The sequence below is a fragment of the Dasypus novemcinctus genome, chromosome 21, assembly GCF_030445035.2.
Source record: "Dasypus novemcinctus isolate mDasNov1 chromosome 21, mDasNov1.1.hap2, whole genome shotgun sequence".
Taxonomy (NCBI): Eukaryota; Metazoa; Chordata; class Mammalia; order Cingulata; family Dasypodidae; genus Dasypus; species Dasypus novemcinctus.
The window spans coordinates 20,077,992-20,095,215 of record NC_080693.1 but is presented as its reverse complement, the minus strand read 5'-3'; the positions used below and the strand labels follow the sequence as shown (position 1 = coordinate 20,095,215).

Sequence of the window (17,224 nt, the reverse complement as noted above, 5' to 3'; positions counted from 1 at the left end):
ACCCGAGTGATAGAATGAACAGGTGCACTGTTGCATCTAATAGGAATTCCTGAAGAAGAAATTAGAAAAAAGGGGGGAGATTACGGTTGAAATGCTCTCCCGCAGATTTGAATAAAAATGTGTCTTTTGATTTAAGAAACACAAAAAAATCCTGATTGAGATCAACAAACAGAACTTCGTCCTTGGATTTAGTGTGGTAAGACTGCATGCAGATCATTAACGAAAAAGAGATAAATTCAAAAGTAACCAGAGGAAAAGATTAGATTAACTACTAAAGAGAAAGAAGACCGACAGCAATCTCTTGATTCATCATCACAAATAATTTCCAGGAAGTATCGGAGGAGTATCTTCAAAGTATTGTGCGAAAATACAAGAAAGCTAGAATTCTGTGATAAACTAAGTTTTATGCAAGAATAAGGGGAAAACATATTTTTAGGCAGGAGTTGGAGAATTTATTATTCACATAGATAAGGTTATATGAAATAGATTATGTCCAGAAGAAAAAAGTGAAATGCAAATAGCAAGGTAGAAGGAAGAAATTGGTGAAATGTGTAGAGAAATCTAAATAAGCAATAATTTTAAAAAACAGCAATGTGATAGTTAATTTTGAGGGGCCTTAAGCAAAGTAAAATTAAAACAGTATACAATGATAACATGAAAGAAACATTGGAAGGAGATTTGTTAGTATTTCAAGCTCTTGCATTGTTTAAAAGGAGGATAAAGATATTACATTTAAATTTAGAATGACTTGGATATCTTAGGGTTTCCACAAAAAAGAAAGAAATAGAATGCATAACTTCCAAACCAGTAAAAGGATGAAAAAGACAGGAAATAAATAGAAAAATCTCATAGAAGGAAACAGTAGACAGAAGGAAATAAAGAAAAAGTATAATACATAGAAAACAGAAAATGAAGGGAACAGCAATTACTTCATATACATCTGTGATCAGAATAAGTGCAAGTGGAATTAACTCAACTATTTAAAATACGGATATCTCAGGATAAACATGAAGTCCATTTTTATGCTGTTTCCAATGACACAGCAAGGTTGAAAATAATGAGATGCAAGACTTCCAGGGATAGTTGTCAAATTGAATGCACACATTGAATTTATTCCCTTCTAACAGCCACTAAAACTGTCATAAACAGTTTTGTTTTTTTTCTTAAAAGATACAGACCCACAAAGACTGGGAAAACAGGAGAGAAAACAACAACACAATTTTGTGAGCTGTAAAGCATATGTGTGTAACTGACTTAGCAAGCCCCTGGAAAATTGAATCCCAAGCCAGAAGTAAGGTACTTTAAGATCCATCATGATTTATACCATGAAATGTTTAAAAGGCACCAGTGAATAGTGGGTCTTTGGGGCTGGCATGGATAATTAAAGTAACGAATGTTTGTTGAAAGCTGTTTAAGTAACACTGGGGTCACTTAAACCCCTCTGCTATGTTACACCTCTGGGAGACTGATTCCATACCACCTGCTCCAGCTGAAATCTGGACTTGGTTCTCTGGAAGGGGTTTGACAGAGCATCTGTAGAATGAGGGACACCGGGTAGAGAAGAATGTAAGCAGATGATTGAGTGAATTAATGCATAATGGAAGTCCTCAGTGGACTTCCCCACTCACGTGGCATGAGTTTCTCTAGTGGAAGGGCCCATTGAGCACCTGATGTAATGGAATAAAATGTAACTCTGCCATGGCTCTGCATCATGAATATTGGTGACGAATAAAAGATAGTACAACTGTCTAGAGGAAAAATTAGTCACAAACAAAGGATCAGAAACCTGAATGCTTCCAGGCTTGTTAACAGCAACAAGGGAAGCTAGGTTATTGAGCAGTGCCTTCAAGATTTGGAAGGAAAATGATGTTTACCATTGAATTCAGTATCCTGCCTAACAACATTCTCTTCTATCCTCAACAATGTGAGGGCAGAAGAGAATGTTGGGAAATGCAAGGTCTCAAAACATTGATTTTCCACACAGTCTTTTTCAGGAAACTGAAGCAAGATGGGCTCTGTATGAGGGAGTGACCAAGAAAGAGGTGGACACAGGGGATGGGAAACGAGATGCAGCACAGGATGGACCCCGGGAAATGCTGAAGAAAGATTTCAGAAAGATGACTGCGCCCTAGGGAAAGTGGGAAAACTGGCCAGGTCTGGGAGAAACGAATCCAAGAAGGTGAAATTCATTTGCAGCAAGTATGGTGCAGTGTTCTGCAAATTGGACAAGTGGCAGAGAAATTAGGACTCAGTTGGGTTCCATAGAAAACTAAGCAAGGAAATCAAGACAGGCAGTTATTAGCTCCAGAGAGAACAAATAAATATGCAGGAAAGAAGAACAGTCATAGTTAACTATCTGTCTGGCTTAACTCCAAATAGCAGAGAGTCAAAATATAGTGTAAATATTGAATAGTGACTGAAATAAATAAATGCAGGGAGGGAAAACATAAAGATGACTAAATTCTCATTGCAAGATTTGAGTCAGCAGATTATGCCTAAAATTTAAAAAATTAAGATATTGCATTAGAAATATGGAGGTAAGACCTAGAAAAAAATTGATTAAAGGCACCCTTAAAAAAGGTATATAACCCAGGAGTTATTTGGTGTGAATATGAAAAAGAATTAGGATCCACTATACATTCACACACACGTGATAGTTATATAACAGCAGAATAATATTCCGTTGTATATGTATATAAGTTCAAATAATTGAATCCCAATATGAAATAGCCAAAGAATGTGCTGCTTGGAAGAAGAAGTAGTCTGAATGGCCCAAAATATATGAAGAGATATTCAGTCTCACCAATAGACAAGGAAATGCAAATTAAAACTGAAAGTGAAGAAATGTCTTATCCACCAGTTTGGAAGAAGTCACAAAGTCCGCATATTCCAAGACTTGGCAGGAGCACAGAGCAATATGCTGGCGAGAGTGGGTTGGTGCAATTGCTTTGGAGAGCAATTTTCCAGAAACTGTAAGGAAATGCTTCTCTTCTTCACACAGAAGAGTTCTTGCACGTGCAAAAAGAATTTGTACAAGTGTATGTGTATATATGTGTGTGTATTTTTTAACCAAATGTATATTTTGCAATTATTTTTTCCAAGTCTCTGGCTTATATTTTCATTTTTAACTATGAGTTTCAAAGAGCAGCTGTTTTTAAATTTTGATGCACTCTAGAAAAAAGTAGTAGCCACTAGATCAGTGTGAAATAGTGTCTCATCATGGGTTCTTTCTTCCCTTCAATTTTTTTCAATCATTTACTTTTAATTATGGTAAAATTATACATAGCATCAAAACCATTTTAACCATTTTAAGTGGACAGTTCTTTGACATTGAATATATCAATCATACTATATAACATTCCCCACGACTTCCAGACTCTATTCTTCAGCCTTAACCAAAACTCATATGCATTAAGCAGTAACTCCCCATTCTTCTGCCTATTCCTGATAACTACTGTTCTGCTTTTTTTCTCTCTGAATTTTCTTATTGTCTTTCATACAAGAAATATCATACTGTATTTGCCCTTTTGTGTCTGACTTATTTCACTCGACACGACGTCTTCAGGGTTCATCTGTGTTGTAGCATGTATGCATGCTACACTTTTTTTAACAGCAGAATAAAATTCCGTTGTATATGTATACCAGATTTTGTTTATCCATTTATTATGGTTTTGACTGATGAGTTTAGCATCTTTTCATGTGCTTTTTGGCCATTTGTATGTCGTCTTTGGAGAAATGTCTGTTCAAGTCTTTTGCCCATTTTTTTTTCCTTGAATATTTGTTTCATTATAAATTTCCTTTTATTTAAACAATTGTCAAATAATAATAATACAGGATTAAGAGTGGGTAATCAACTGAGAAATTATAAGGAAAACACCAATATTAGCTATAAGATACAATACTCAGCAGAGCAAATTGAAAGAGTAAGAACACTGTGCTTCTAGACAGACCAAGTAGCCCAATTCCAGGGCGTCAAAGAAGAAAAACGGGAGGGGTAAGGGGTAGGCACACAGTATCGAAGCCTTTTGTTCTAGTGTCCCCAAAGTTGACTGTGGAAGTAAAAAGTTTCTACATTAAAGAAGTTTATATAAATTACATGAATTACAATTTCCTAAAAGTCAGAATGAAGTATTCTGCATAGGACAAAAGATATGCTTAAGCAACATATCGTATTTGCACAAGGCCACTGACTGCCATGGATCTTAGTAACACATGAAGAAGGCATGAAGCCTGTGGCACACTGAGTAAAGATTTCAGTCTGATGTTCTGTAAGCCCGAGATGGTAAACCATCCTGACTTGACAACAGCTCTAATGACATACAGAGTTTTGTAGGAACTCTTGTGCTGCAAGTTGGCACATACACTTTTTAAAGTATAAAATTAATACAGACTTTGGTGAGAGGTTGTGCAAAACTATTTAATTTGCAAAAATGGCACAAAAGTGAATTCAGCAGCTGATGCACATGCACACTTCATTCACATCTCCAACATCAAGAAGTCTTCTAACACTACAGAACCGAATGAGAATACTAGTTTCAACGGCAGCTGTTAAGCAGTAGAGTCACGTTAGGTTACAGCAGAATGGGCAAACATGGTCCAAGTAAAATTCTATTGTTAAAGCTGTAACAGGTTTAAGGTCGTTCAAGGTCAAGCCCAGAGATACACATCTTCAGAGCCCCATCTGTTTGTGTTTGAAATACGTGACCTTCTCCCAACTTGTGGTCTTAAACTTCTGTTTTTACAAAATCCAAAAGAAATCAATACAGTAGGGGTCATATTAAATAAGAGTAACATACAAAGCTGTAATTAACATGCTGTAAGGAAAAGCCAAAAGATTAAAATTGTAAAACTTGTTACTTGTTGGAACCAGCGTGGCACTAGGAGTTAGGTAATGTGCACAATTATTTTCGAGTAGATTACTTTATGTTGCTCTAACATGTCCTTTTCATCAGTGCTCTGTTAAACTAATCAACTCTACGCATGTATATTCCCTTTGAAGAGCAGCACCCACTACCGCTATCTGCAAAGTGGTCAGTCTCAAATGACTCAGTGAATGAAAGGAAAGAAAAAGCTGAGAAGTAATATAGTAGGAGGAATATTGGGAGTTAGAAGATTCACGCAGCTCAGCACTTTTCCTCAGCCAGCCAGCTTGCTGGCAACAAGGGCTGGTTTCCATCGAGGAAGGTGCTGTGGAGTGGGATGTGGACACAGGGGCCTCCGCCTTATCCAGGGCTGCAGGAGGAAGTTGTTTGCTCTTCATTTTTGCTTTAGCCATGTTGTAATCCCCAGAATTAAAATAGTCTTGCCCTTTCCGAAATCATCATCTAAAGAAATCTGAACCTCCAAGCTTTTGTCCCAGATGAGGATACCTTGCTTTTAATTTTGCTTCTTCAGCTTTCTCTGGACTAGCCACTTTACCTCCCCTTTCCTTCTGCTCCTCCGCGGAAGCTGCCGCGGGGATTTGCGCAGACATGGCTCTCCCTCTTCCTAATCCCCATTTCTTAATTTTTAAATTTTTAAAAATATGTTCTGCATATTAAACCCTTACAGATATTTTGCATCCAAATATTTTCTCCTATTCTGTAGTTTTTGGTTTTTTTTTAAGTTTCTTGATAAAGTCCTTTGATGCACTAAAGTTTTTAATTTTGATGAGGTCTTATTTATCTGTTTTTTTGTTTGTTGCTCATGTGTTAGGTGTAAAGTCAAGTAAGAAATGATTGCCTAACACAAGGTCCTAAAGAAATTTTCCTGTGATGCCATCTAGGAGTTTTATAGTTTTGGTAGTTACGTTTAGGTCTCTGATCTGTTTTGAGTTAATTTTTGTATGGCATGAGGTAGGAGTCCACTTTTATTCTTTTGCATATGATTATTCAGTGTTCCCAGCACCATTTGCTGAAGAGACTATTCTTTCTCAACTGAGTGATCTTTACCCCCTTGTCAAAAATCAATTGGCCATAAATGCAAGGGTTGGTTTCTCAGCTCTAAATTCTATTCCATTGGTCTTTATTTCTGCCCTTGTGCCATTGCCATGATGTTTTGGTAACTGTAGCTTTGTAATAAGCTTTAAGACCGGGAAGTGTGAGTCCTCCAACTTAGTTCTTCTTTTTCAAGATGATGTTGGCTATTTGGAGCCTCTTATCCTTCCTTATAAATTTGATGATTAACCTTAACATTTCTACAAAGAAGCTGTTGGAATTTTGATTGGCGTTGCTTGAAGTCTATAAATCATTCGGAGTGGAATTGCTATCCTGGTGCTATTTAGTTTTCCAATATATGAACAAAGATTGTCCTTTCATTTACTTAGGTCTTTAATTTCTTTCAGATACAGTTTGTAGTTTTCTGTGTCTAAGTCCTTTTCATCCTTGGTTAAATTTATTCCTAGGTGTTTAATTCTTTTTTTTTTTTTGCTATTGGAAGTGGATTTTTTCCCTTGATGCCTCTTTAGATTGTTTATTACTAGTGTACAAAAACACCACTGATTTCAGTGTTGCTCTTGTACTCTGCCACTTTGCTAAAATCAGGATTTTGGGATAAACGTGCCTGTCTTCTGCGAATAGGAAAGGTTTTACTTCTTCCTTTACAATTTGGATGTCTTTTATTTCTTTTTCTTGCCTAGTTGCTCTGACTAGAACTTCCAGTACAATGTTGAATAACAGTGGCAACGGTGGGCATCCTTGTTCTAGATCTTAGGGGGAAAGCTTTGACTCTCTCTCCATTGAGTGTGATGTTAGCTGTGGATTTATCATATATACTATCTTATGTTAAGGGTATTTCCTTTTTTTTTTTTTTAAAGATTTATTTTATTTCTCTCCCCTCCCCCCCCCCCCATTATCTGTTTTCTGTGTCCATTTGCTATGTGTTTTTCTCTGTCTGCTTGCATTATCCAGTGGCACTGGGAAATTGCATCTCTTTTTTGTTGCGTCATCTTGCTGTATCAGCTCTTCATGTGTGTGGCGCCATGCCTGGGTGGGCTGTGCTTTTTTCATGCAGGGCAGCTTTCCTTGCGGGGTGCACTCCTTGCGCATGGGCACACCTGCATGGCATGGCATGGCACTTCTTGCATGTGGCAGCACTGCGCATGGGCCAACTTACCACATGGGTCAGGAGGCCCTGGGGATTGAACCTTGGACCCTCCATATGGTAGATGGATGTTCTGTCAGTTGAGCCACATCCGCTTTCGGGTATTCCTTTTATTCCTAGTTTTCTGAGTGTTTTTGTCATGAAGGAATACTAGATTTTGTCAGATGCCTTTTCTGTGTCAGTTGAGATGAGAATGTGGTATTTGTCTTCCAGTCTTTTAATGTGATATTATTATATTAATTGATTTTCTTATGTTGAACCACTCTTGAACATTCCTGGGATAAATCCTATTTGATCACAATGTGTAATTCTGCTAATGTGCTATTGGATTCTAATTTGCTAGTATTTTGTTGAGTATTTTTGCATCTAGATTCATGAGTGATACTGATTTATTTTCTTGTGATTTTTTTATATCTGGTTTTGGTATTTAGGGTGACACTGGCCTGATAGAATGAGTTAGGATGTGTTCTCTTCAAGTTTTTGGAAGATTTTGAGCTGGATTGGTGTTCATTCTTCTTTGGATATTTGGTAAAATTCACCAGTGAAACTATTTGGTCCAGGGCTTCTCTTTTTTGGGAGGTTTTTGGTTGCTGATTCAATCTCTTGGAGATCTTTATCTTCTTCAGTCACTTGTATATAGTTTGTGTGCTTTTTGGAATTTGTCCAAGTCATCTAGGTTATCCAGTTTTTTGGCATAAATTGTTCATAGTGTCCTTTTATAATCTTTATTTCTTGCACAGGCATGTTTACTGCAGCTTTGCATTTAAGCATAAAAAAACTGGAATTGGCTTAAACATTTCCTGATTTGGGGAGGGTTTAATAAATGGTAGTATATTCATAGAATGGAATTCTGTACAGCAATATGATCTAATTTTACATGTATTAAAATGGGCCTTGGGAAAACGGACTTGGCCCAGTGGTTAGGGTGTCCATCTACCACATGGGAGGTCCGTGGTTCAAACCCCGGGCCTCCTTGACCCGTGTGGAGCTGGCCCATGTGCAGTGCTGATGTGCAAAAGGAGTGCCGTGCCACGCAGGGGTGTCCCCCGCGTAGGGGAGCCCCACGCGCAAGGAGTGCGCCCCGTAAGGAGAGCCAGCCAGCGCCAAAGAAAGTGCAGCCTGCCCAGGAATGGCGCCACCCACACTTCCTGTGCCGCTGACAACAACAGAAGCGGACAAAGAAACAAGATGCAGCAAATAGACACAGAGAACAGACAACCGGGGTGGGGGGGGAATTAAATAAATAAATAAATATTTTTTTAAAAAAAATGGGCCTTTGGCAAGAAAAAGTCTAAATATAATGACCAACTGGAAAATAAGTAGTAGGATAGATTCAGTGTGAAACCACTGGTGTAAGCTTTGTTGAGTGTAACTAGGCAAAATGGCAGTAATATATATTTTATTTGAACACGTATATGTAGTAAAAGTGTAAAATATAAGTAGGTACATGCTAACTTCAGAATAGTAATTATTTCTCCTTATCGTTTTATTGGTTTGTAGAAACTTTTTAGATGAATTTCAGATGACATGGTACCATGAAAAGGGAGAACCGACTGTGTGGCACTTGAGGGGAATTAGAACATCTTTGAAGCACTTTATCCTCTCATCATCTGGAAACATGCCATTTTTGTACTTATTCAGGACTTCTCATACTTACTCATTATTAATGAAATTTCGAAATGGGTTTTCCTAGTTCTCCTGTTGGATAATTATCTGCCTATCCTGCATTAGTGAGAGTAAGTTGCCATGGCTTATGAGAAGGGATTTTCTTTCTGTTAGAGCCTGTTGAAATTGTGTTTTAATGTGTTTGAAGATGTTGATCTGTTCCTGGATTTAATTTAGATAGTTTTTCCATTGCTCTCAGAAGAGATAAAACCATCCAGCTCTTTTTGGCCAGTCAGTTTGGCACGTGTGAGTCTGCTTATTTTCTCCCCATCTCTGTTATATTTCCTGTTGTGTCCCCTTTCACCCCAGGCACACAGTAGGTACTCAGCATCATTTGAAAACTTGATAATCTCATAAATGAAATCAGGTGGCCTGAGTGGGTCAGTGAAATGCTGTGGAAATCCATCCATTTATTAACCCTCATGAAGATTTACCCCCCCAGGAGGCGACAAGAGCATGAAGCAAGTGACGTGTCGTCTTGTGGGGTATTTGGTATGTTTCTTTTTCCTTCTGTTGCAGGAAGATGCTGAAGCTCTGTGGAGAGACTGAGGACAAGCTGGCTCAGGAGCTGATACACTTCGAATTGCAAGTAGAGAGGGATGTGATTGAACCCCTGTTTTTGCTGGCTGAGGTAAGGGCAAGTGTGTGGATAGAGCTGAGTCACAGAGCGGACGCCCCCTTAGCTGTTCTCCTTCCCTGCTGTTACTGGTTCTCCCCACCCCTTCTCCCTGACACTGCTTCCATCAGTGATCATATTCCCTCACGTGGTCAAGATTCCCAAGTATGGCAACCCTTTCGGCTATTTGCTGTCCCTTCTCCCACCCACCCTCTTCCTCTCTGTTGGTGTTCCAACGGGTAAAGGTCCACAGCTGGCAGCAGTATCTCCTTCTCACCCAGCACATTGACTGTCAGCCTCATCCATCAAGTCTTCTGTGAAATGAAATACAGCCCTCCTCACAAGGAGATGGCGACCGGCATCCAGGAGACTCTGGAAGGGCTCTTGTGGTTTATGCTGATGCGTGTCCGTTATCCAGGACACTAAATAAAACTGCTGCTTAAAAAAGAAACCATGGTGCCTCTGTGACAATTTTTCCAGCTTTCAACCAACTCAACTTTTATGAAGTGACAAAGGAAATTTTTGGGGGGAGGGGAAGTTCATTTGTCCTGAGCTCTGGACCTGTCTCCCAATTGCCCTTTGGAGGGGCCGGGGGCGGGGGGCAGGAAAGGCTAACATATATAATATAAAATTTACCATTTTAACCTTGAACTCTACAATTCAGTGGGGCTGATTACATTTATAATACTGTGCTACCATCACCACCATCCACTACTGGAATTTTTTCATCACCCCAAACAAAAATTCTATACCCATTAAGCAGTAACTCCCCATTCCTTCTTCCCTCCCTTCCTCATTCCTGTTAACCTGGAATCTACTTTCTTTCTCTCTGAATTTGCTTGTTCTAGATAGTACACATAAGTGGATTCATACAAACTTGTCCTTTTGTAAGTTTGTCTTATTGCACTTAGTAAAATGTACACGTTTTGTTTATTCCATCACGTGTCAGTGGATACTTGAGTTGTTCCACCTTTTGACAATTGTGAATAATGCTGCTGTGAACCTTGGTGTACACATCTCTGTTTTGAGTCCCTGCATTCATTTCTTTTGGGTATATACCTAGGAGTGGAATAGCAGGGTCGTATGGTAGTTCTCTGTAAAACTTTTTGGGGAACTGCCAATCTGTTTTCCACATAGCTGCACCCTTTTTCATTCCACCAGCAATGAAATCTAATTTCCCTACATCCTTTCCGGCACTTTCCTTTTTTTAAAAAATAGTAACCATCCCATTGAGTGTGAAGTGGTGTCTAATGGTGATTTTGATTTTGATATCCATAATGATTAATGATGTGTTTTGATATCCCTAATGGTTAATGATGTTGCACATCTTTTCATGTGCCACTTGCCTTTTATTGCTTACATAAAACCTAACTAGCTCTGTCCACCATAACTTCATGCAGTGGTAGAACTGTTCTGTAGCTGCACAGTTCAGTAACCATTAGACACACTGCTACTGAGCATTTAAAATGTGGCTAGTGCAACAGAGGAACTCAATTTTCATTGTACTTAACTTTGGTTAATTTAAATGTAAAATGACGTAGCCACATGGAACTCCGGCTATCCTCGTGGCCAGCATTGGCCTAGACCATGTCTGGATTCTTCTCTGTACCACCCCCGCATGTCCATATCCACTGGTTTTCTTTCTGGAACAGATGCATGGATAAATAAGTCTTTAAGTGGCTAAAATATTCAAGAAGAAAATCCTAAATATGGTGCCTTGACATAGACTAGCTTAGACTTCTCAGATCCCCATCCTGCTATAGGCCATCCCCCAGCCTAGAATATTCTCCAGAGGCTCTCTGTTCTTCCTGGAGGTGATCTGGAGGCTCTAACCAAAACCTGAAGCTAAACCCAAAGAGCAGATCTGACCATGTGCTGAGACTCACTTGGTATGGCTCATACAAGATATCCCTGTGACTCTCCAGCTTGGCTTCTAGTCTCTGTGATGACTCAGTGTCCCAGCTGACAGTTACCCTTCTTTTATTCCTTTTGGAAGTTCTTAAAATGAGTACATGACTCATCCCGGCTTAGAAGAGTGAATAGAAAGCACTTCATAGAATGTTGGATTTTCCTTTCATTGTTTCCTTATATAAAAGCCCCAGCCTGGGTTGATTTTGCTCAATTTATGGCCAATTTTCCTTTTAATTCTCACATCCTGCCCTACTTTTGCTGGGCCTAGAACCAAAACACTGCTCTGGAATTTCAGTTAAGTCATTTTTAGATAGCAAAATATTTTTAAAAGCATCCACATACAACTACTGTGGAAGAACCGCTCACAGCTGAGAAAAACCACGATGATATTTACTTTGGAATACTTTTACTCTTTCTATAACGGTATATATTAATTGTGTGCCCCATAGCATTTCAGGTCTGAGATTGGGCTTCTTGTTCACCTGCTGTTTGAATTAGGTCTGTGGGTCAAATCTGACGGTTTGGTACCCTTCCCATTCTCCCCATTTTTGATATTTGCTGCGACCTCTGAGGTGGACTGGGTTGATGGCATGCCTGGCGGAAGTCCAGCAAAGGGAGAGCAGAGGTTAGCTGGGGAAAAGGATGGGGAGACCTCTAGCAAACTTTTTGGGTGACTGCCAGTAGGTCTTCAAGAATTAATCTTGAGTTTCATTTGGACTGTGCCTTTTTTACTCTTATTTCCTATAACCACAGGTGGAAATCCCAAATATTCAAAAACAGAGGAAACATTTAGCAAAGTTGGTGCTGGACATGGATTCCTCACGAACGAGGTACAGTGGAGTTTCTTTGCTCCCAGTTTTGCTGCTTTGAAGGAACAATGATGATATTTTGGGGAGGATGTTTGTGTGAGGTATGCATGAGTGGGTATTAATTTAATACATTTTTCTTCAACACCTACTATGTGCCGGCATAGGCGATAATAGTAATGAACTACAGGTAGAGGGTCCCTGTTCTCCTGGAGGTTACAGTCTAGGTCGGGAAAGAGACACCAGGTGAGTGAGCAGCCAGCAAGACAATTTCACGAAGCCACAGGTCCTATAATGAAAATAGGGGAGTGGTTGTGGCTCAAGCAGTGGTCTTCCCTCATGGGAGACCCCGGGTTCAGTTCCTGGTACCTCCTACAAAAGAAAAAACGAACAGTAAGCAGACAAACAAAAAAACCAACTCAGGGGAACTGATGTGGCTCAGTGGCTTAGCACCAGCTTCCCACACACAAGGTCCTGGGTCCAATCCCCTGCCCCCTGGTACCTAAAGGAAAAAAAAAAAAAGAGAGAGAAAATAACACAGGGTATGGGAAAATTGTACCAGCAACATGTAGAATAAACAGGGAAGGCTTTTTGGAGGAGGGGACACTTGAACTGGGACTAAAATGTTGAAAAGGCAGCCATACCAAGATATGGTATGACCAGGCTGAGGGTCCCCCAAATGCAAATGCCTCTCCCTGGGAGTAAGCTTTGCATATTCCAGGCACAGCAAGAAGGGCAGCATGGCTGGAGAATATAAAGAGGGGAGAGGAGCCGGGGATGAGAACAAAGGAGTAGGACAGATTGCATGTGGTATATGTAATGAGGGAAGAATTTCTACTTTGGGGGACTCATTCATCTTTCCTGAAGCTGGTGGCATAGGATGCTCCTTTCAGTAGCCATCATCTAAATCTGAGCCCATTCCAAGAGAAGGGATGTTCCCCTACTCTTCTCTTGTGCCCATCTCCTGGAGGCCCTAGAAAATTCTTATTAAAACGAGGGCGCGTCAAAGGCCCTGGGGTGGCATTGACAGTGATGCATTGTCATGATAGTGCATTTTTAAAATAATGATGCGTGTGTCCATGTATCTGATGGACGTGTGCAAGCTGAAAGAGTGCAGGCTCATGAGTACTATCACAGAAGGAACTATTTAGGTTTTCCATTTGTAGGTCAAATTTAGTGATTTCTGTATTTTTTTTTAAGAGAAGTTGTAGGCCATATCATGTTTTAATTTTCCTGGGGGGATAAAGAGTATGCCTGGGCAGAAATATGTAAGATAAAGGGTTCTGTACTAGGACAGTCTGAAGAACAGGTACCAAAACCAGATCTCTTATTTTCTAGACCAAGGTCAAGTCCCATTAAAAGCCTATTATGTAGACTTTAATATCCTTAGAGAAGAGTGAAGTAGAGAAGAAGAATGAAAGATACGGATGAGAAGAATGCAGTTAAACTCTAGGAAGATATGTGCTGAATTAAAGATTGTGAATTGAATTGAATTCAAATGTCTCTCAAGCAATAGGTTTGGTTTGGCAGTGGCTCACAAAAGAGCCTCATTCCTTCCCAAAAATCTGCCTCACTGTTTTCTGGGCATGTATTTCAAGGTCAACCTTTCTGAGTTGTGATCATGTCATATTTCTGCTGAGCAGCTAGCTGACTTTGAATCCTACCTTTACCTTCCTTGGAAGCGAGTAAATAAATATAATTAAAAGAACAGTTTTTGGAAGTGTTCCAACTCAGGGAATTTGAGAAGTGAATAACCAGAAGTAGAATTCGGGTGCCTTGGGAGTTTTAAGTACCTCTAGGAATAGCAGCAGGGTCTCAGTTGCCATCAGGAGTCATTCCTCACCTCGGCTTCTCTCTGCATGCAGGTGTTTGTTCTTAGGGCCATTGTCTTCATGGTCTCTTGGGCTTCTGCATCCCTTTAGTTGCAATTCGCTGCTCCAGTTGTTTGGCTTTGGCTTGCATGCCCACTTCCTTGACCTGTCAGCTGGCCATGTGATGAAGTATGGGCACCAACTGGTTTGTGTCAGGAGCCCTCTCCTAGACCACGCACTGGTAGAGTCATGCAAAAACATGGTAGTGCCTTTCAGACCCCATGGTACAGCCAGGAGGGGGAGGAGGACAGTGAGAATGCCAGTGAGAGAGGAAAGGAGAAAGACCGGGCAGGTGAAACAATAAGCGTCCACTAGATAAACTTCCCTATCTGCCTTCCCAGAATTCTTCTGAACTTCATACTACCCTGAATTGATACTGCACTTGCCTCTTTCTACTTCATACCCTCATTTCTGACCCTTTTTTCTTATCTACCCTTCAAGGAAGCTGTGTCTGTCTACATCTCTCCCAGGTCACTTATTCTCAGCCTTTTTCCCCTAGAGAATTATGGTGATTCATCAGTACCTTGAGTGGGAAGAAAGAATCTTGAGAGCTCAAATTCTTCTTGGACTAAGTCCAGGATATTTTCTTCTCTGACAGCAGTCCCACTCTTAAATTTGTCTGTAGAACAAATGACTGAAATGACCAACATATTTTGAAATTCATTATTAGTGTTGCTTTAACCAATAGGTTATTATTATCTGTACATATTTTTCCAACTTTCTCTTGATATTTTGTTATTCCATTTCCACAGAAGGACCATTTCTTGGCGACTTATCATCATTTTTTATAATATCAAAATGGATTAATTATAAATTACAAATAAAATTCCCTATAAAGGAAGGGGAAAGATATATGTCCTTAAAGTACTAGGAGATTGACTAAGGGACAGAATCTGGAAAAAAAAAAAAAAAAGAGGAAAATAAGGGTAGAGAAGAAAGGGTTACCTTGGGGAATTGTCTGCCTCTTTTGTTTACAGTTACTTTGTATTCTTTTACACTAATATTATTGGCTTTTTGAGGGGGAGGGGGTAGTACAAGATAGGTGATAGTTATAGTTCCATCTCACAATTCACTCTGGGACATATACATTGTCTGAAATCTAAATTATATCTATGGCATCCTCTATTTTCTTTTCTGAATAAAATAAAATAGGGGAGCGGGTGTAGGTCAGTGGTTGAGTGCCTGCTTCCCACATACAAGGTCCTGGATTCAATTCCTGGTACCTCCTCAGACAGTAAAAAATAAAAATAAAAGAATGAAACTCTTTAATACTTTATTTAAAATGATTAAACTTGGGGTGATATTAATTTGATATATCTTTTGTATAAGGCAGACTTTTATATGAAAGAATTATCCAGGAATTCTTACTAATCTTTACTTGTTAATTTATATCAACCTAGATTTTGAAACATCTTTGGTAGACTTCTTCCTTTCTAATTTGCCCTAAATTTTTAGCTTGGATTCGGGAATCTTTCCCAAGGCATGTGCCCATCTCTGGAACTTTAAGGCATCGGCAGCTCCATGTCCAAAAGCCTTGGAAGTATTTGTCCCTTAGGTGGATTTTTTAAGTGGCAGGGAATTTTGTTATTTTTTGGCTAAGGACAAATATAACTTTAGTTTCTTTCTTTTACTAGAGGCCTGAACTCTTTTCTTTTTCCTGCATGTGGTAAAATAAAAAGAAAAACTGTGTAGAGAAAACACATAGTGGTAGATTCTTGACTCTCAAGATAGTGTTCCACTCTACCTCAACTCTGGAGACTGGTGATCCCAATAGAGATCACAGAAGTATCTTACTTGGGTCTGTATAGTATTGGCCAGTGTGGTGTTTCAAAGTAATTATTTAATCTGTTGCCACATTGCTTCAGAAGAGCTCACATGAAAATGTCTAGCTTCTCTTGTCAATCGAAGCATCTGGTAAACCACAGCCCATACTCCTACCTGGGCCCATTAGCCAGAACTGAAGAGCAGCTGCCCCAGGACAGCCCCTTCCCTCCCACTCCTCCAGCATTGCTCTCCATCCTGACTTCCTGAGATAGAGACTAGGCATCGGCTACTATTTGTCACTTTAAATACATTGTGGTTCTTATTTAAAGTTGAGAAATTGTTTCATGACTCATATCCCTATTAAAAGTTGGAAAGTAGTGATCAAGTGGCCTGGTTTTTAAGAAAATGGCCCATTTGACTTATTTTTCTTACAGCTACCCCTCTAAGCCTTTGAGTTTACAGACTCAAAGGAAGAGGAGCCCCACTGCCCATCCTTTCATCTCTGTTTTAACCGGAATCTAGTGTAATTGGGACCTTCTTTCAGGGTCTCCTTTTAATAACAGAGCAGCCAGAAATGTTTGTAATAAAAGTCTCCAGTGTGACTTCCTCAGAAGCCCACAATGATACATTTTAAAGAAAATATAAATGAGATTTATCAATGTTGATATTAAGTTGTTAATTTTTTGCCTTCAGATTGGTTTTTAATCCTCCCCCCTTACATTCTTACCTAGCATACATTACTTGCTTCAGCCAAGTATGTGGATGTTTCCAAACTCAAATGCCCACAGCATAGGTAGGAAACTTAAGTGAATGACATAGGGTCTGCTTAAATGAAAGGAGTGGCGATTGACATTTGGCTTTAGTGCTTGCAGGACATCAGGAAAATTACTGACAAACTGGAGAACATATGTCAGTCTGAAGGGGCTACTGATCCTCAGCTCCAGTCAACTGTTGCTGGATGGTAACATGGACCCCATTCTCCTGGTCTAGTACTTGGTACCTATTTTATTATCTCTCCTTTAAAGAGAAGGCTCTGTAGTTCCCAGGATAATACTTGTAACCAGGTGTTTTCTGTGATCCCACAGTCTCCCCAGGGCTCTGCGTATCTCACACTATCCTTTTTTTCTCCTATCTTCCATCAGGTGGCAGCAGACTTCCAAGTCTTCAGGCTTGTCCAGCAACTTACAGCCTGCGGGTGCCAAAGCTGATGCCCTCAGGGAAGAAATGGAGGAGGCTGCCAACAGAGTGGAGATTTGCAGGGTACCCCCCTTTGCTCCTGTGCTCTAGGATAGCCTGGGGAGTCCTAAGGGGGTTCCTTTTTATTCACTCGAGTTCTGTAAAAGCCCTATTAATGAGCCTCTAATTGTACCAGATGTACCAGTTGTACCCATGCTTGCCGGCTCGCACCTCAAAAGAGCCCAGAGTGATTCCAAAGAGGAGGGGCTTTGATGGTGACCTAGAGAGGGAAGTAGTGGTTGGTTTATCATTGGTTTTTCTACATGGTTGGCAAA

General features: G+C 39.8%; 1 protein-coding gene across 4 annotated transcripts in view; it reads left to right on the top strand.

Moving 5' to 3' along the window:
- The window catches only part of ARHGAP44 (Rho GTPase activating protein 44), a 205,449-nt gene that overhangs the window by 127,325 nt on the left and 60,900 nt on the right, over positions 1 to 17,224 (top strand). For all 4 annotated transcript variants that reach the window (XM_058283454.2, XM_058283455.2, XM_071210312.1 and 1 more), the window contains exons 5-7: positions 9,265 to 9,376; positions 12,026 to 12,102; positions 16,856 to 16,973. In XM_058283454.2, the coding sequence (XP_058139437.1) occupies positions 9,265 to 9,376; positions 12,026 to 12,102; positions 16,856 to 16,973 (307 nt within the window). The remainder of the gene's footprint in view (positions 1 to 9,264; positions 9,377 to 12,025; positions 12,103 to 16,855; positions 16,974 to 17,224) is intronic.